The 21228-nt window shown below is 37.4% G+C and overlaps 3 protein-coding genes across 4 annotated transcripts; all 3 read right to left on the minus strand.

Annotated features, from left to right (window-relative positions):
• Nucleotides 1-4039: 4039 nt before the first annotated feature.
• Nucleotides 4040-13807, minus strand: LOC105950632 (xanthine dehydrogenase 1-like). Its single transcript, XM_088816415.1, has 14 exons — nt 13286-13807; nt 12569-12668; nt 12101-12209; nt 10510-12012; nt 10157-10399; nt 9754-10065; nt 9425-9664; nt 8392-8676; nt 8087-8308; nt 7818-7979; nt 7467-7601; nt 7072-7308; nt 4545-4718; nt 4040-4451 (listed from the first exon to the last, which is right to left on the minus strand). Exons 1-14 carry the CDS (start codon nt 13422-13424, stop codon nt 4209-4211), a joined length of 4104 nt encoding a protein of 1367 aa, XP_088672541.1. The 5' UTR covers nt 13425-13807; the 3' UTR covers nt 4040-4208.
• A 497-nt stretch (nt 13808-14304) lies between these two features.
• LOC105950481 (1-acyl-sn-glycerol-3-phosphate acyltransferase 2) lies at nt 14305-18017 on the minus strand. 2 transcript variants are annotated; one of them, XM_088816416.1, is made up of 11 exons: nt 17559-18017; nt 16715-16837; nt 16412-16451; nt 16230-16303; nt 16008-16067; nt 15840-15917; nt 15583-15741; nt 15370-15495; nt 15021-15113; nt 14856-14942; nt 14305-14705 (listed from the first exon to the last, which is right to left on the minus strand). In XM_088816416.1, the coding sequence occupies exons 1-11, from the start codon at nt 17634-17636 to the stop codon at nt 14490-14492; spliced, it is 1134 nt and encodes a 377-aa protein (XP_088672542.1). In that variant the 5' UTR covers nt 17637-18017; the 3' UTR covers nt 14305-14489. The 2 variants fall into 2 exon arrangements, with proteins under 2 accessions (XP_088672542.1, XP_088672543.1); XM_088816417.1 differs by having other exon boundaries at nt 16731-16837; nt 17559-17893.
• Nucleotides 18018-20203: 2186 nt separating this feature from the next.
• On the minus strand, nt 20204-20996 carry LOC148770915 (uncharacterized). Its single transcript, XM_088817418.1, has one exon. It carries the CDS (start codon nt 20936-20938, stop codon nt 20204-20206), a length of 735 nt encoding a protein of 244 aa, XP_088673544.1. The 5' UTR covers nt 20939-20996.
• Between the last annotated feature and the right edge of the window lie 232 nt (nt 20997-21228).

Raw genomic sequence — 21228 nt, forward strand, 5'->3', positions numbered from 1 at the left:
TGCAACGACGAAAAACACAAGAATAATACAACCTTCCCCTTGATGGCTTCATTACAGCTTCAACCACCCTTATACATGATTTCATTTGGCATCTACAAAATGGATTACACGGATACCTCAGATCTAAGTGTGGCTGCCTATTCTGTGGCTCGCTTCTCCTCCTTATCCCGCTGCTTGATGTTTGAGATGACATTTTGTAGAAGAACTTTCTGGGAATTGGGGGATTTCGAACCCAATTGAAGAGAAGAAGAAATTTTGAGAAAAAAAAACCCTAGAACTCAATGAATCGAGGCTGATATTTGGGAGAGAATATAAGCGGCGGCGTTTTGTCATTCAAGGAGACTGAAGGGTTTTTATGTCTTTTCCTGTCCTAAAATGTCCTAAAACGCACGCCCAGCTGCATGAACCGCGAGTGTATCCCACGATTCGCTCGTAGGGTCCTTATTGTCATTGACTTCCTTTCATAGGGGGGTATTTGCTAATTTATTTATCCGATGGGTTTTTTTGCCAATTAGAGATTTCACAGGGGAGCCGAGTGCAAATACCCCTCACTTAAGTATTCGCAACACAATTCGGGAGAGGCTGACTTAGCTATCGCGAGGGGCGAGAAGGAGCTAAGGCCGCACGGTTCTTTGTTGAGGGAACAAGTCCATGACAGGGTGCCCATACTGTAACCGAACGCCCAAACCGGGTGTTCACCAGTATTTTGCACGCCCAAACCGGGCGTGAAAAATGCTGGTGAACGCCCGGTTTGGGCGTTCAATATGCGCAATTTTCCCCAAAAAAACATCCATAAAATTCGATTTTTATGGTTGTTTAACATGCAATTACAATCAAAATTTTCTACCCAATGCAATTAAAACGTTTAAGAGTTAAAATTTCTCAAAATTTTGATTAATTTGGCTTGATTTAGCTTCATTCGAATTTTTTGATTTTTTTTTTGTTTTGAATTTTTTATTTATTTTTTAGAGAGAGTTTTTTTTAGGATGAGTTACAGATAGCAATTTTAAGAACCAAAAAGCATTTCACTACAATAATCAGCCGTTTTATTTTAATTTACAGTGAAGACAAAGTTGTGCCAATTTTCCTCCAACTGGCCATATGCTAAGAATCACTCATTGAATTAAGGGGATTTTTTTTTTTTCAATTTCTTTATTCAGTGCCGCAATTTCTAGGGAAAGCGAGTGGTAGAAAAATATGATTTTTGTAGCCTTTCAAAATTTTGGTGTTATATATGTATTTAGAAGTTTGGATTTTTATTTTTTTTATGTGAACTGAGAAAGGCTAACTTTTGTGTAATGATGTAATTAATGGCGTGAGTGTGTGTGGTCACGTTTTGGTATATATAATAGCCGCAAATACAGTATATATATATACATATATTCAATCGAAATTCACCGAACAAATAAAAATTGGGTATAAGTATAGTAGGAAGACTTTATCTTCTAAAGAATTCAGCTACATGAATCTATACCGACGTCGTTTGAAAAGAAAAAAAGAAGATTAAATTTGTTATGTTCCAGCAGCAACAACACCAAAGAAACGGCCTTCTCAGTACTTACACACACACACACACACATATATATATATATATATATATATATATATATATATATATATATATATATATATATATATATATATATATATATATATATATATATATATATATATATATATATAGATACATAGAGGATTGAAGAAGCTTCATGATTATCAATATGTTATACTTGTAGTGGGGTGAAAGAAAAAGGTTTACGGTGACAAGGTAGTCATTTATTCATTTTGAATAACGAATGGTGGGGGTGGAGAGGAAATTAATGGTGATGGAGGTGGCGGCGGAGATGATAATTGAAATGGAGGTGGTAATGTAGAATTTGAAGGTGGTGGTGGTGGTGGTGGTGGTGGCTAAGGTTCAGGTGAGGGGGGTGGTGCAGACTGCTGTGGTGGTGGAGATGGTAATGTAGAATTTGAAGGTGGTGGTGGTGGCGAAAGTTCAGGTGAGGGGGGTGGTGGAGACGGCTGTGGTGGTGGTTGAGTTGGCGGAGGTGGTAATGTAGAATTTGAAGGTGGTGGTGGAGGCGAAGGTTCAGGTGAGGGGGTTGGTGGTGGAGGTGGTGGAGGTGGTGAAGGTGGCGGAGATGGTGGAGGTGGAAATGAAGAATTTGAAGGTGGTGGTGGGGACAGGGGTTCAGGTGAGGGGGGTGGTGGAGATGGCTGTGGTGGGGGAGACTGATTTACATTATAAGGAGGGGGTGGAGATGCAGGCGGTGGAGGTGGCGGATATGGTGGTGGGGATGGTGAATGTGGTGGAGGAGACTTGTATACATAAGGCGGGGGATGTGATGGAGATGGTGGTGGAGGAGACTTGTATACATAGCGAGGTGGTAGTGGTGGAGGAGACTTGTATACATAGCGAGGTGGTGGTGGTGGAGGAGACTTGTACGCATAGCGAGGTGGTGGTGGTGGTGGAGACTTGTATGCATAACGAGGTGATGGTGGTGGAGGAGACTTATATACATAGCGAGGTGGTGGTGGTGGAGGAGACTTGTATAAATAACGGGGTGGTGGTGGTGGAGGAGACTTATATGCATAGCGAGGCGGTGGTGGTGGTGATGGAGATTTGTATGCATAATCTTCCTTCTTCTTAGCTGCTACAATATTTGTAGCTAATACACAAGCTATAATTAGGGCAAAGACTAATCGAATATGCCACAAAGTTGCCATTTTTGGCTCAACTCCGATCCTCTGCTATAAGCTTTTCTGTTTTGTGATTATTCATATAAGTAAAACTCTTTCTATATATACATATTCTTACTGATTTATAACTGGTGATTAGGTAATGGGATTCCACTAATTAACAATTTCAAATAAACTAATTAATAAACAATGAAAAGTCAATCAATGTTAACAGTTGTTCGATTCATTGTAATTTGAGAGATGGGAAATATAATTCTCCCTTAATTTACTTTGCTTAAATAATGCAACCACACATACAAGTTTATATATATATATATATATATATATATATATATATATATATATATATATATATATATATATATATATATATATATATATATATATATATAAACTTTGTATAAATATAACATAACACGTAATATATATGTTAAGGGCTTGATGTCCAATTTGAAGTACACTTACCAGTGTGTGTGTATATATATATATAAATATGTGGAATCCATACAATATTGTGTTGTGAATATTGATTTATACTTTAATATGCTCGTAAATGAGGGCCATGAAACTAATTAAACATAAGCTAGCAGCATAAAAGAAGAAATGGTTACATATATAAAGGAGCAAAATATGCATAATATTATACAAATACAATAACTTTAAAAAAAAAATGCAAAGCTTGAACACAACTTTTTCTTCATGACTGACCAATAATACACTGGAAACAAACAACATGAATGAGGATTAAAGGAAGCACAACTGCATCAGATAAAAGGGAAATATGATTGCTGGTGTAATAGTAGAATAAGGTAATGAATTGAACTGAGAATATGGCTAGTTCTTGTAAGGGACTCGTAATTGTTCTATGTCGGAAAAGATGAAGGAGACAATGGAGCATGGCGGAGATGTAAATCAGTGAAGCGATTGTTATACGTAAAGAGGTGGTTGAGACGGTGAAGGTGGTGGAGGTGATTTGTTAACATTCATAAGGAGGTGGTGGAGATGGAGATGGCGGTAGAGGTGATTCATGTAAGAGACCCTTTTTATAGGATGATGGTTTTTACTCACATAATTAGTAACTTAAAACAAACAATGAATGAATTGCTGAGATGATGGTGTTCCACTAAGCTTTTGGCATGAACCATGGAAGCTAGGATAAGAGTAGGTAAAATGTATCTTGAAATTATCCATATTTTTCTAAATTAATTATACATTTTATATAAATATATTATCTTGTAAACATAACACATAAGTTCAAGTTCCTAGCTACCCCCAGAACTTTCATTTATTATCTTAATAAGTACGGGTATAAATTAATCGACTCAAATCAAACCCATGATTCTTCAAGCCTGTTCGTATATACTTCGCTAGGATTTAGTATTATTACATTAAAGTTAATAAGCCAGAGAGTTACACATGTATAATTACAACACGGCCAAATAACTGTCTGAATTTGCTTTGTACACAAAAGGAGATGAACGCATCAACTAGAACATTCCGTTCCGATACTAAACACTAAGCTTGGGTCGAAAATCGGAGCCGATAAAGGGTTTGGTGAATTCGTCTAAACAAGCCATGCGTATACGTTCGGGTGTAGCTGGATTATCGAGAGGGAACCAATCAGTGAGGCCCGATTCAGACCTAGCAGCTATAATGGCATCTTTTATTGCAAAGAAAACCGAAGATGCCAGAAAAAACGGAGGCTCTCCCACTGCTTTAGACGAATGGATAGCTTTATCATTCGGAGCATCCTGTAAATAAATATAAATACATACATTATATTGTTCGTAAATTAAAAAAATAATAGTAGAATTATTCGAGGGAAATCAATTAAACAAGTTTACCTTGAGGAGGGAGACACTAAATTTGAAGGGGACGTCATTGATGGAGGGAATTTTGTAAGCACCGGGCCCACAAGTATACAAACTGCCAGGTGGCACCCACTTGTGCGCAGCGTCGCCCCATTTTAGCTCTTCGAGAGCCACCCATCCGAGACCTTGTACAAATGCACCTTCAATCTGCAGTAAAGAACATCCGATAAATAACCTTAAAGCTTCCTTGCACATAAAATCAGAAATAACTCAATTTTAATATTTTACAGGAATCAGTAATATAAAAGAGAAAAACGACGAAAGATGATCAATTAATACAATCCGAATTACACATGCATATATAATATTTTTGTTTAGAAATTATTAACAAAAAAATTATCTAAGCAAACGAAATTGCATGAAGTGATTGTAGCGATTTCTACTATAATCGAGCAAAGTACAACAAGAGAAACAATTTAAACTCTCGATCAATCATAATTACGAATTCACAAATAAGGGGAGTAGGAGAAATATTATGATATTCAGGCAAACAGAATTTTTTGCAACAAACTAATCTTATCTTTGACTTGTTCGTGTGTACTAGGAGAAATATGAAATATGGGAAAGCACTAACTTTAGTTTGACTTGTACATATGTAAGAATTAGACAGACTGTTTTCTTTCCATTAAATAATTTATATCACTTTCAATAATGATTGTATCTCATCACTATATAAAGGCTGCTTCCTTCTCTTAACCATGCAACACAAACAAAAATCAGCTAATTATCATCTAATTAGCTATTTACCCCTAGAAGGAAAAAAAAGTTGGTAGCAGCCGGAAAATGGGAACTCCGGGGAGGTTGGGGCAGTGGCGCCACCTGGCTTATGCGGTGGCGTTTTACTTGTTAGCCACCACAGTGGTGGCTGATGAGTCTTACTCTCGTGACGAGAAGCCTATTGAGATACCGAATAATTTGAAGCATAAGCCATATTATTACACTTCACCTCCTCCACCACCGTCACATTCACCACCACCTCCATACGTCTATAAATCTCCTCCTCCACCATCGTCGTCACCGCCACCTCCATATGTTTATAAATCTCCTCCACCACCCTCACCATCACCGCCACCTCCATATGTATACAAATCTCCTCCACCACCGTCTCCATCACCGCCACCTCCATATGTATACAAATCTCCTCCACCACCATCTCCATCACCGCCACCTCCATACGTCTATAAATCTCCTCCACCACCGTCTCCGTCACCGCCACCACCATATGTATACAAATCTCCTCCACCTCCATCACCGTCACCACCACCGCCATATATCTACAAGTCTCCACCTCCACCGTCACCATCACCGCCACCTCCATATGTTTATAAGTCTCCTCCACCACCCTCACCATCACCGCCACCTCCATATGTATACAAATCTCCACCTCCACCATCTCCGTCACCACCACCTCCATATATCTACAAGTCTCCACCTCCCCCATCACCATCACCGCCACCTCCATATGTTTATAAATCTCCTCCACCTCCCTCACCATCACCGCCACCCCCGTATGTATACAAATCTCCTCCACCTCCATCACCATCACCACCACCACCATATATCTACAAGTCTCCACCTCCACCTCCACCATCACCATCACCGCCACCTCCATATGTTTATAAATCTCCTCCGCCTCCTTCACCATCACCGCCACCTCCGTACAAATCTCCACCTCCACCAGCTTTGTCACCACCACCTCCATATATTTATGAGTCCCCACCTCCCCCTTCACCCTCCCCACCACCTCTATATGTCTACAAGTCTCCTCCACCACCGTCTCCGTCCCCACCACCTCCATATATCTACAAGTCTCCACCTCCACCATCTCCATCACCACCACCTCCATACGTATACAAATCTCCTCCACCTCCCTCACCATCACCACCACCTCCATACGTATACAAATCTCCTCCTCCACCGTCTCCATCGCCACCGCCTCCATACGTCTACAAGTCTCCTCCACCTCCTTCACCATCACCGCCACCTCCATATGTATACAAATCTCCTCCACCTCCATCACCGTCACCACCACCTCCATACATTTACAAGTCTCCACCTCCACCATCTCCATCACCACCACCATCTTATATTTACAAGTCCCCACCACCTCCATCGCACAAGTATTAAAGTCATAGCCTCTTTCGCTAAGGTTGCTTAAGTTTCAAGAATTTATTTGATTTTCCCGTCTATTAATTTGTCGTGTGTTGTACTTTTCAATGAATAGGGTCTCAAAATAATAGGAGATCCTCGTATATGTATTTTCGAAAGCACTATTTTATAATACTGTTCAGCTTCTTTTCATGTCAACAAATTGTGTCTACGATCTTATAATGGTGGTAAATATTCGAAGTTAACCATTAACTTGACCATTCCATAATTATCAGAAAGTTTATTACTTTCCCATTCGATAATTAGCAGTTAAAATGGACTTTTGAGAACAGTTAATTTTATCAGACATGCAAGAATTTCGGTAAAAAGGAAAAAAGAAAAAAAAACGAACCTGTCCAACATCAATTGCTGGATTGAGCGAAAATCCAAGATCGAGAATAACATCGGCTTGCCTCGTGTGGAAATCTCCAGTCAATGTGTCGATTTCTACTTCAGCAAATGCAGCTCCGTAAGTGAAATACCTAAACGGATTTCCTTGACAAGTTTCCCAATCAAAGCCTATATCGGGCGTTTTATAAAATCCATGAGCCGAAAGGTCTATCCGTTCCATATAGCACGCATTTGCAAGCTGTGTTATTTGCAAGCCAAGATGAATTAAATGCTCACTAAAACTAACTATTGATAACAATAAAATAAAATTAAAAAAATTAAAAAAAATTAAAAAATCTGCCATAACATAATAAACAAAAATATCCTCAAAATAGGCTTCCTTTCGTGTAAGATTACCTCAGCAAATGAGCCAAAATTATGCTTCGATGTGATAGGCTCCATTCGTGTTTTTATTTGCTCGCATGCATCTAAAACTGCTGCACCGTATATATCAGAACTCGCGGAAGCTGCTGTGGGTGACGCATTTGGAACCTATTTACGAAAACATGCCAAGAAAATTAGCGCCCATAAATTCTTGCAACTTTAGAAAGAAATTCCTTGGGGACAAAATACGTACTACATTAGACATCTGAAATTCTAAACGCTCGATAATTAAATACTCTTCTTATTTCACTAGCCATTATCGCATTTCCGTTTCAAATTTCATCAGTAAAATAAAAAATTAAAATAAAATGAATATTCTCTCACCTTATCAGTACTCGTCTCCGATATAAAAACAGAGTTGAGCGGAATGTTGAAAACAGAAGCAGCAACTTGTGCCATTTTCGTATGCAAACCTTGCCCCATCTCAACACCACCGTGTGTCACTAATACAGTTCCATCTGTGTAGACTTGAACAAGTGCACCAGCCTATAAAAAAATAAAAATAATAGACAAAATCATTCACATTGTGAGAATTTTAAATAAAAAATCGTAACTTGGAAGTATTGTTCATTACTATGAAGATCGAGACCTACCTGATTCATAAACTTGGCAGTAAAAGAGATGCCAAATTTCGTCGGAATAATAGCGATCCCCCGTTTTTTCCATCTATTACAAAGATTAAATTGGTCGACTTCTTCACGAGCAGCAGAAAAGTCACACGATGTCTTCAGTTCATCCCAAAGTCGATTCAAAGTGACATTTTCAATTCGTTGACCATAATGCAACACCGATCCCTCTCTCTGAAAATTCATCTCCTGAAAAATGTAAAAAAATGTACAAAAACGGGATAAATATTCGCTATACATTACAAAGTAAAAATGCATAGTATAACACATACCCTGATTTCTTCTGGGCTTTTCTTAACTTCCACGGCAATTCTTTGAATCCAATTTTCAGCAATTAGCATACCCTGGGGCCCACCAAATCCTCGAAAAGCAGTGTTACTAGGAAAATTAGTGAAGCAGACCTTCCCTTTGATCCTAACATTTGGAATCTCGTATACATTGTCCGAATGGAACATGGATCGTTCGAGCACCGCAAGTGAAAGGTCGAGTGAGTTTCCAGCATTGTTGAAGATTTCAAGATCCAATGCAAGTATTTTTCCTTCGTTTGTGATACCAACCTACAAAATGCCATTACATCATCGATAATTATGTCCTCGAACATTTTTATTAAACAATCTTGGACAAGGGAGTTCACTAATTAAATTATTTCTAGGGTGAATTAAACTTAACTTCCCTGAGATTAGCTCAAATTACACCAAGACCCCTCAGGTTTGGAAAATTACGTATATCTCCCTTGAGGTTTTGTCTCACCCACAAATCCAACCAAAATGCAGCAATTGGTAGTTTTATCATCTACAGAATATTTGTTTGATTGAATCGTAATTTCTCTCCGCACAAATCTTTCGTTAGAGGTTGTGTTTTTCGAGCAAACAGTACATCAAAACCTTCATTTTTTATTTAAATAAAATCTAAAAGGGTAAGAAAAAGATGGCGATAATTTTTTTACAAATATTTGTTTAATGATAAAAAAAGGAATCACAATTAAAAAAAACGCTGACATCATCACTTTTTGGTTAGTCCATGGCCGAATGGGGTAAATTGAGTTGACCGAAAAACCAAACCTAAATGGAACATCACTTTTTAGTTAGTCAATGGCCAATTGGGGTAAATTGTTAACCGAAAAACCAAACCTCAAGGGGGGACATGTAATTTTCCAAGCCTGTGGGGGTCTAGGTGTAATTTACTCTTAATTCTATTTTATCATGTGCCACTTAACTTCACTACGACGAAACTTTAATGTTGAATTCGAGGATCAAATTTTTTTTGGGGGGCAGTAAGAAATTTCATACACAGAGAAAATAATACCTTATACTTTCCAAGAAAGCTATGACGTTGTCCAGTTACCATCATGTCAACATCTCTGTCTAGCGTAAGTTTTACAGGGCGATTCAGTAAATATGACGGAACAGCTGCCACAGCTGCAAAAAAAGCAGACCTCGTTTCTTTCCCTCCAAATCCACCGCCTATTCTTTTGGTCCTGCACACCACTTTCGACATGGGAAGACCAAGAACATGCGAAACGTATTTTTGGTGCTTTTGAGGAGCCTGCAAGAAAACTATTTTCAGCACATTTTTATTCCGAAAAATCTATTTATGCATTTCTTTTTGTAAAAAATGTAACGAGCGAAACTTACTTGAGTAGACGAGATCATATGAACTTCATTTCCACCATCAGTCGTCCAAATTAAGGTGCTGTTTGGCTCCAAATAGAAATGCTCTTGACCCCCAACATGAACCTCTCCCTCGATAATCTTATCACACTGCTTTGACAAACAGAGATCCACGTCACCTTTTCTCATATACTTTTCGGTATTGGGGTGGAAACTATTACACTCGATAGCATCTTTTATGGATAAGACAGCTGGCAGTTCTTCGTACTTAATGTTAACTTTTCGAGCACAACGCTTGGCGTTTTCGTGCGTATCTGCCACAACCACCCCAATAACCTGCAAGATAGTATTATGTTAGTGCAAAATCATTCATATTGGAGAAACTATTTTTTTATTTTGTTTTTATATTTATGATCGGAAAATTCACCTGACCAACACAAGTAACAATTTCCGAAGCAAAAAGCTCCTCATCTTTAACAATCGGCCCAATCATATTCTCCCCGGGAACATTCCTAGCAAAGAATATTCCTTCGAATCCAAGAGAATTTTTTGCTTCCGTATCGTCTATCTCAAGTATACGAGCATGAGGCTTTTTACTCAATATCAGTGCAGCATGTAATCCGTTTGGAGGCATCGCAACATCATCTGTATATTCCGCCTCACCTGTAACCTACCATTAATTAAAATTGAAAAAAATAGCAAATGTCAGAGTGAAAATCGAGACAAACATAGATTCAAGAAGCATTTTTTTTGCATTAAGAGATATACTCAAATACATACCTGAAGTCTTGCAGAAAGATGAACTTCAGGGGCTCCAACAGAACTCCCATGCTTAACAATTTCGTACTCTTGATTTCCCATAACCGAAGGATGATGAAACGGTTTTATCGCCGAAATATGAGAAATCGGCACTTTTTCGTCAAATAATTCGATTCCTTCCATTTGGTCACAAACCCACAAAAAGAATTTAAAGAAAAAACTTGATATTAACGATTTACGAAACTCCACCATTCCTCCAGGTGCATCTTCCTTCATTACAACTTCCTTCTCGAGTACTCCCAAAGCACCCTCCAACACCTCTTTGCTCCAACTTTTCCCCATCAAAAATTTCTTTGTTTCACTAACAGAAACAGAACAAGGAGCAACTCCACCATAAACAATCGAAGTATCGGAAACAACCCATTTTTTATCCCTCTCTTCGAAACAAACACGCATTCCAGCATTGACTATAGCAATATCATCGTCTCTCCTATGGGCCTGTTTAAATTCCTTCACAAACTCGTATCTTGAATTCCAAGGCAGAAAAACCGATAAAAGGATCTCATTACTTTCAAGATCTACTTTACGATACCCTAGAAAAAACTTTTCAGCTGCACATGTTCTTAAACTCCCCTTATTGTCGGATATTCGAAATATTGCTCCAGCAGCCATCAGTATTGGATTTAAATCCGATATAGGACTTGCAGTGCATATATTCCCACCTATAGACGCGATATTTCGTATCTGCGTACCGGCAAACCATTTCAACTGTTCGAGTATGGCTCTACATGACGAGGTTTGATGAGGGGCGCGATTCTCCACAGCTGTTTTAAGTACTTTAACTAGCTCCGAAAGTTTAACCGCCGCACCGATTTCCAAGCCTTCGTCTTTTACAATCAATTCATTAAGTTCTGGCACGTGAGCGACATGTATAAGAACTGGATAATTGAAATTCTTTAGCCTCGTCTCAATTCCCACCTCTGTGTTACCTACAACTAATTTAGCAGATGGATATTTGGACTTTATATCGAAAACATGCCGGAGATTTAACGGACGATGCCACTTAAGCCCGTTTGACCCGTTTAGGAACAAATTCGTTAGTTTCCTTAACAGAAGTTCCGGAGGAAAAATAAGCTCTTTCTCTGTGTATGCAGCTCCATTGATATCACTGTTTGAAATCGGCTTCAAATTTTCGCCACACGAGATTTCTTTATTTTCATTTTCGTCCTTGATATTCATCCCACAAGAACATGGCTTACCGGTTGAAGGACAAACGAATTCATTGGTCGAAAGGGCTGAAGATTCATTTTTGGTGTAAAGGGCATCGTCTGTTCTAGCAAATACACGAAATGCATCGACTATTGGTCGATAACCTGTGCATCTACATAAATTTCCAGCGAGGCTTTCTTCAATATCTTCCTTAGTGGGTGGTTTTTTACACGATCTCAGTAAGGCGTACATTGACATTATAAAACCAGGAGTGCAAAAACCGCATTGTGAGCCGTGTGATTTAGCCAATGATTCCTACAGAGTAGTATTACATGCGTATCAAAATATAGTTCCATCACTAAACCGAAGAGAAATTCTTGATAACAAATAAAAAGAATAATACCTGAATTGGATGCAAGCCATTTCTACGATTACCGACGCCCTCGACTGTAATAACGTGCATTCCTTCGACTGAATACAAAGGAGCCAAGCATGCATTGACCGCAAGATGCCTAAAGACATTCCAAGTTGTGTAAAATAAAGAGTTACTCTATTTTTTACTGTTAATTTAATGAACTATTAAGATAACCGAGAAAAACTTCATGTGTCAATTGGTATTGAACCACAATACGACATTTGATCTGAAAAGTAAACCGGGAAACAAGAAGTGGCCGACTGAATTCAATATGTCAGTTAATGGAGGACAGTTATCTTCTTTTGGTTTTCCATACAAAGTTCGCTTTATCTACCGTAACATTTATCTCCACATATTTACACACACACACACACACACACACACACACACACACACACACACACAGAGAGAGAGAGAGAGAGAGAGAGAGAGAGAGAGAGAGAGAAAGAGACTCACACACATCTCTTCGACTTTTGGTCGAAAGAAGAAATCATCACAGTGCACGCCCCACAACCTCCCTCGCCACAGCCAAGTTTTGTCCCAGTCAGCCCTATATCTGCATTAAGGATGAACAAAGAAGACGTTCAAAACAAAAATTTAATAAAAAAAAAAATTCAAGAAGACGAAGATTTTCCGGAGGGGTGAAAAACTTAAAACAAAGAAGAGCCTACATAAATGAAGGCATAAACTGCATCATGTTAGAGCATCCAAATCAACACAAGCAAATATAATGTTTGAAATTTCAGGTGTAGACTGACTACAACCACATAATCAAAGTGCAATTTCTTAGTTCTTATGATCATCAACATTGAAGAATAACAAAGATGCTTCAAAATTATTAATTCAACAAAATAAATGAAACTTAAGAAACGCAATTAAACATAAAACTGGATCACTTCAAGATACTGCTAAAAGAGAAAAAAGGCCAGCTTGCCCCCACATAATGCATAAAGGTACTGTGACCTAATTAACAGAGGGGTGAGTGAATTAGTTGCCACTAAATGGTGATTAACTCCACTGAGCTGGGTATTAATTAATGGAGTTCACTAATTAGTCAGATCAAAACATTAAAAGACAAAAAAAAAAAAAAAAAAAATCACATACCCAAAATCAAAAAAGATTTAAGAATAAAAAAAATATATGAACAGCTCAAAAACACTGTGTTTTTTTTACCTCTGAGATACTCGAGAAGAGTTAAGTGGGCCAACCCATCAGGCAAAACTCTACGGACGCCATTAACGTACAGAATCGGTTCCTTTGATTCGGATTCTTCTTCTTTCTCCATTTTGTTCTCTGTCATCAAAGAACCCATCTTTTCACTCGCGCTCTGTATCTATATGTATGTATGTGTGAGTGTAGCTCTGTGAGATAACAAGTGGGGTTTATGGTAAGACAGTGAAGCACGGAAGTAATCGGAATGATCGAGGCGGTATGGCGAGATTGCTGACGTGGGCATGCCAGTAATTCTTTTTTTTTTTTTTTTTTTGTGATCTTTTCTCCAGATTTGGTGATTTTAATATGGCGGTTTGCTTTTTTTTTTTTCATTTTTTTTCCTTCTTATCTTTCAAATTGTTTTATCATTTGCATGTGTGGAATGCGCTGGCATTTTCATGGACAAATAATAGTTTTATTATATGTTTTTTTTACCAAAAAAAAAAATATTTTATTCAAGATACGATTACTTTTTTTCTATATATAATGCAAAAGTCCAAAATAGACCTAATTAAGAAGATTCAATTCAATACTTGTAGGGTCTGTTTGGGTTTGAAAGCAATAGCCAATTCGATATTTTCCTCAGTGGGGGTAAACAGAATAAAATCCAATTGTCTGTGTGTCAATAAATATTTGCACTTAATTCTAAATTCCGGGCAAATTACGGAGGTAGAGTTAACTTACAGAAAAAAAACCTCTTTCGTTTGGATAATTGCGACCACACCACTAACTAAATATTGTCTGACACGTATATCTTTACAGTGTCAAATATATCTAGGATAAATTACAACCACCTCCATGAGGTATTAACTATTTACAAAAAAAAAAAAAAAAAAAACTGCCCTACTTTTTAGATATTACATCCAACCCCTACAATTTGTAAATTTCTTACATCCACCTCCCCTAAAAAGGGTGTTATTGTAAGAAATGTTAGTTTTCTTCACAATTAGCAACCAATTATGGTGACTTACACAACATGAAGTTATAAAACTAAGGGGAAAAAAATAAAAAAATGGTGCACAAGGCATAGTGTGCTCCCAAATCATTACATTCTGGTACAACTAATATGCTATAAATTACATTTTAGGATCCATCAAAAGAACTTTCCTTTTCTTTAAAGAATTGAATATACAAAAAAAAAAAAAAAAAAAAAATTGAAGTTGGCTCAACTTTGAAGGAGCACCTGCTTTAACTGATCCGGCTCCGATCCCTTTGGAGGGGTCGAATGTTCCGATTGAGAAAACGTGATGAGTATTTGCATAAGGATTGTGATTAGTCCCAAGAAAACAACGCAAAACACTACTTCTCCCCACGAAAACGGGAAAAGTTCGATAATTTTCACTATTGCCAGAATTATGAGAAACGACCAACAAAGCACAACCTGAAAGAGTGTAAAATGAAAAAAAAAAAAAAATAGTTTGCATGGTGAAGCAAACTTATTGAACAAGCAATATAATAAATATATGTACGTATATATATATATATATATATATATATATATATATATATATATATATATATATATATATACCAATAAAGATCGTTTTGGTCTCCCAATGTCGTGGCGTATATTATCTCCAAATGTGTTTGTAACGAGATGCCTCTCCAAGAAAGCGTCCTGGTTAACGGGACAAAATAACTATTAATATATATGATATTAAAATCACAAATTTCCTATTTGATATGTTTATTTAACCTTTGTCACGAACACGTCTTTGCACCATTGAGCAATTCCACTGCTCGTTTCTGGTAATTCTTCCATTAGAACCCGCTCGATATGCACATGTACCTACAAAACAGGAGGTTAAGCAATTTTTTAGCAAGTTTACTTGTTAGTAATAATTAGCAACTTTTTATCTTATTTTCTTTAATTAGGTGCATAGAAGTTTTCAATGCCACGAAAATCAGTGGAATTCAGAAACTTCTATATAGGAAAATAAACTTCCAGGATTCATTGTCAGACATAAATCACGTTTCCCGTATCGTAATAAACGATATTTTCACTATTGTATAAATAATTTGTTACTCAAATTTAAATTGTGTACCACAGAAGAGCGCCCCCTGATCATTCTCAACAGTGTGGGCCGAGGTTCGTTTTTCGGTATAGCGACTGTAGTATTATAAAGTACAGGCACATTTGTTCGCAAATGAGTTACTGCTGCAACAAAGCCCTGTAAATACTATTATTAATAAATATTATCTGATTATTATAGATAAAAAAAAATTATCAAGCCCCACTAGTTAATTACAGAAATAACCTTAGTACGAGGAATCAGAACGTTTCTTGGAACAGGCAAACCAGCCGAAGCAGCATATTCTTGTGCTGCTAAAAGCTTTGCCTGTGTAAAACGAGTTCCTTCGACAAAAAGAGCTAACCAAAAAGGTATTGGAAAACCATTTAATGCCTCGAATCCTGACTGCAATATATAACACATCAAGATGAAAAAAAAAAATATATGCCAAGACAATTTTTCGTGTCCAAATTGATGGGAACGATATATGGTTATAACTGCACCTTCATGGTGTTTTCATCTTTGGCCCAATTTCTCTCGAGGAATATAAAACCAGAAAACCACATTGACCAACCGATAACCTGTGTACATAATACCAATGGTCATTATTTGGATTTAACATAATGTTTATTATAATTAAAAGGACCGACTAATTAAAAAAAAAAACTCACAGGGAGGAATAATGACGATTTCTTTATCATGGCTAGTGAGCTACCGAGGCAACCTGCACGCTGCCAATAGTCATATGACCATATTCAGTGGACGTATGGAAAAAAATATGTATCCACTTACCGAGTATTCTTGATTAAATGCAAAATAAATAAATTAATGATTAAAATAAAAAATAGCATCTTCTAATCAAAATCGAATCACTCCTAAGAATCAATAGTAACCTGAGCTAAGACCCATCCGACGAGCCAGTCAATGTCACTTCTGTGGTTACAAATGAGAAGTGCAGGTTCTTTTCCTGAAATTATACCAAACATAATTTAATATAATGAACGAAATTCAGAAACATTGCACGCGTGGATGTACATCCATGCACGTGAAACGGCGACAGTTTCAAATTTCTTACCAAGCATTGCAAAAGTTTCTTCATCTGCAAATAGCTCAACCTGTCGAACAATATAATCACCCGTCACACCAAACATATTATACAATGCAATAGAATACAATATATACCAATAAAACACTACTTTCTCAAATTATTAATTTTGTTCTTCGGTGCTTGAAAATTACAGAACTTCATAAAGTTTGTGCTAATAAAACGGAGTTGCGCTCCATCGTGTAATAATTTGCATGTTTATGTCGTTATATACAAGCAACTTCAGTGTAAGAATATTATAGACGAAGAACAAATACGACAATTTCAGAACACCTTAATGTTTGCCCACCAGTCGAAAAGCCAGATAAGCTCCAACCATAGTAGCTCAATGAGTTGTTTGTTGATCCTTCTGTAAGCATTTTTCGACAGGGGGCGGACAAGGACCAATAGAATTGCCTGAAAAATTGTGCATATGTGTAAGGAATTCTGTAAATGTACCACGTTAAGCAGATTGAATGAAAAAAATGCAGTACTTTAGACATTATATATTTTCAATAATATTAACGACCAAGTAGTAGTCGACTACTCGTCATTCTTTACATATAACTTCAGACAGTAAATATTATGACTATTGCAATCTAAATGGTCGTCTTCATTCTTTACTTCAAAAATTGCACAATTTCGAACCGAGGAAAGCAGTTAGATGCATTTAATGAAGCTGATCATATTTTAAGGAAATAACTTGCAAACTAAACCTTGTGGTTGTGACGATCGTATTAATTAGTCCTCGTCGTTCTAAATAGCCTAATAAGTCTGTTAAGTGACCCCAAGTATTCCAGATAGTATCTAACAGCCCACAATTAGACACAAATTTTAATTGACATAGGTTCAGACAATTCATTTTCAAAGCAATTTTTTTTCTTCCAATTACGTGATCCTGCAATAAGCCAATCATTTCGGTTTCTCGAAAACTAAACCATTGACCTCGAACAAGCCAACGAAGCAAAAGGATAAGATATTTTTTTTTCCATGTGCCCGCATGAAAAACATACACACACAAATCCCACATTCTTGATTCAACTAACTATCATCAAAAGCTCGAAAGATCCAAAAAAAACACAACATTAAAAAAAACCAAAGAAAAACAAAAAAGCAAACAGGTGGTGGGCACGCATACCTGAAGGAGGTTGACAATGAGACCCGACAAAAGGAACATGAGACCAATAGGGAGGATCACTACAGCAGCGATCGCCATTACAAAAAAAATATATTTTTCTGGGTTTTTTGCAAAATCTTTTTTCCTTCAGATGATTAATCAATGCGTTTCATTAAATGGGCATATCTACGTTTGAGAAGAAAAAAAAATTAAAAAATCATCCGTGATTGTGAGAGAGAGAGAGAGGTAGGGGTGGGGTGGGGGTGTTTGGGAAGATGGCAGTTTGTGCGAACTCCGAATATAGAGGAACGAAAATGGAGTTGGTTACAGGGAGACCGACAGAAAGTGGTGCTAATGTGCACCGTTGGCATCTGAGGTTCATACTGATTAAGGTTTCATAGCGCACAAAAATGGAAAAAAAAAAAAGAAAAAAACAAAAAATACAATTTAAAAAAGTGGATCTACAGCATCTAGTGTGTTGATTCTTTCTGTTCTTTTTTTGAGTAGACTGCAAAAACTACCCCTGTATAATCTCGAAATAGCAAAAACCCCCCTGTGATAAATAAACTAGCAAAAATCTCCCCTGTGAAATTATTTAAATAGCAAAAACCCCCTGTGGAACTATTTGAGGGTTGACTTGATATAAAAAGACACAAATACCCCTGAAGTCTTGCAATTAATAAATTCTTATATTTTATAAATATTTTAATTATTTTATTTAAAAAATAATCAATTTAGTTGTTTACTATTTTTTTAATTTCTAAACAAATAAATTAAAAAGAATAAATATACATATAATATGTATATATATAAATACATTTTGAGGGACAATTTTGTCATTTCAAGTCTAAAAAATCAGCTAGGGGGGATTCTGCCTTTGAATAAATTTCACAGGGGGGTTTTTGCTAGTTTATTTATCACAGGGGGGTTTTTGCTATTTCGAGATAACACAGGGGTAGTATTTGCAGTTTACTCTTCTTTTTTTCACGGGACCAATTAAATAGCTGAACCTTTCAATGACAGCCAACAAATGTGTGCGTGCGTACAACTATGGATTTATTTTTATTTAGGGGAAATTGTATTTTCTCCCCTTGTACTTTGGCTCGGTATCAATTTACCCCCTTCTACTCTCCATTGCATCGATTTGCCCCCTGAATTTGAAAAATTGTCTCAATGTGGCCCTCGCTGTTAGGTGTCAGAATATTTGACCTTAATATTGTTTGTTCTAAGCTCTGAAACAACAAAAATGCCACCTCTCCCACTTCAAATAATTATTAAAAAAAAATATGACGGGGAAATGCCAAACGATAATTCTAATAGATCTTGCAATTTTAGAAGTCACACAATTGACGGAGTCCTTATCTGATGTTTCTATGAATTGATATGAATTTTCTAATAATTTCATAAAATAGTAAAATCTCATTTTTAGTAGTCGGAACGACGTCGGATACGAAAATCTGATGCGATCCATGGGTTGTGGTCCTGAGTTTTTTTTTTTGGGTTGTTTGCTTGAAATGTGGTTGTTATCATTCCATAAAAACTAGAAAAGCCTAAATAGGTCGGGAAAATAAGCCATTTTGCAAAACAATACGGAAATGAGTTAAAACATGATTGTAATATACGTTTCACAATTTTAGACACAACCCGTTTGACGGACCCTCATATGATTTTTCAAACAAAATAAAAATAAAACGAAAAATCTTGTGCATCAAAAATTATACTTAAACAATCATATATGATTAGGTACTTTAAAAAAAAGTACATTAACAAAATAAAATAAAGCATAAATTTATTTTTCTAATTAAAAGTGTAAACGTTTTTATTATAAAATAAATAATTAAATAAAGACGATTTTTTTACAGTTGTCACCTATGTTTGATCTGTCTCCAAAGTTTGACCACCTTACGATCAAAAACCTAGTTTTCAACCTTTACATTAAAATTGTAACGATGTTAGACAGTCTCCGCCTCAGAGACCGATTTTTAGAATACTATTTATTGAAACTTTTATTTTATTTTGAGTAAAAAGCAGTTTGCCTCCTAAACTAATGGTCGTTTTGCACTTTGCCCTCTAAAAAAAAAAAATTTGCATGGGTTTACCTAAACTCGTTAATTCATTGCACGGTACCCCCTAAACTCAATTTTCCGGCAATTTTGGACGGAATGTTATATCATGTGCGACGTGTGATTTTCAAGGGTAAATTTGTCCATTCACTAAAATTCTATATATTAAATATAAATTAATCACTAAAAAAATTCCACGTCATCCAATTTGATTAAACAAAATATAATTAAAAATCAGTAAATAAAGAAATAAAGAAATAATCTTACTGGGATCGGAGTTGATGAGCATGGCAGTTCCGCCGAAGCCACAAGTGCCGCCGTTGTTCTTCGTCTTCTGCCAGTAATTATTAAAAGCATAAGAGGCGTGCGCCACCACCGTGTCCGCAGGGGCGGACCCAGGGGTGTTTTCTTGGGGGGGCGGAAATATAGGGGTAAATTAAGAGAGAATTTTTTTTTTTTGTTTTTAGGGACTAAAATGTACAAAATTAAAAGTTTGGGGGGGCGAAAGTGTATAAACTAATACATAAATACCCAAAAAAAAAAAAAAAAAAAAAAAAAACAGCTTAAAAAAAAATTCTTGGGGGGGCGGGGGCCACCCCAGCCTTAGGCGTGGGTACGCCCCTGCGTGTCCGGGAAGTAGCAGCTGCCGCCGTGTACAATCGCCTCACAGTCACCACCGCCTTCTCCACATGCGTAATCCAGCGCCTCCTGCAACGTCTCCGCCGGCACTGTCGGCTTCGCCACGCACCACAGCCCCTTCTTCGCCCCACCCACCGGCGCGCCGGCGTACCCACCACCGCCACCGCCGTGAGATGGCTCGCACGGCGGCAAATAGGGACCGTATGGAAGGCTAGCCATCGGAGCCATCACTGGTAGAAAGTTTGGCGTCGGTGAAATTACTCCAACCAACGGCGGCAGAGGACTTCCGTTCGGAAAAGCTGGTTTGGAAGAAACAGGAGCTACTGTAGTTAAATCAATAACCGAGAGCTTTCTCCGACCGCCGCCGCCGCCGCCGGCGATTATACTCACAGTTCTCAGACGAGAAACTCCGAGATTCTCCATGGATTTGAGGTGGGTTCTCACCAAACCCAATGTTTCTTCCACCGACGAAGTCTGCAAACGTGCATCCACGACGTACGGCGAGCCCATTTCTTTCAAGAAAGCAAGCAAGGGTTTGATGTAAGGTTCCGCCATTGGAGCTCTGTAAAAAGCTCCACCCCTCGAGTGAACCAAACAGTTGGAAGAAAAAGAAGCAGAGACTTTAATCTCTCTCTCCGAACCCCACCTAGCGAGAGAATAGTGTATGTTCTTTACCGCCGGCAAAACCGAACCAGCCATGTACTCTTCTTCTTCATCTCTGTTGCATAAAACAGAGCGGCCGACAACGATTGAGGTAATATTAAAGATGTAAGTGAAGGGACGAATTTACCCCTCAAAATCTCACGTGCAAAGCACATGTTTTAACATTCCGGTTAAAATTACCGGAAAATTGAATTTATGGGGCACCGTGCAACGAATTAATGAGTTCAGGTAAAAACGTGCAATTTTTTTTTGTTTGGGAGGTAAAGTGCAAATCGACTATTAGTTTAGGGGGCAAAGTGCTTTTTACTCTTTTATTTTTGATAAGT

This window comes from Erythranthe guttata, chromosome 4 (assembly GCF_056151865.1).
Source record: "Erythranthe guttata isolate IM_541 chromosome 4, IM_541, whole genome shotgun sequence".
Lineage (NCBI taxonomy): Eukaryota > Viridiplantae > Streptophyta > Magnoliopsida > Lamiales > Phrymaceae > Erythranthe > Erythranthe guttata.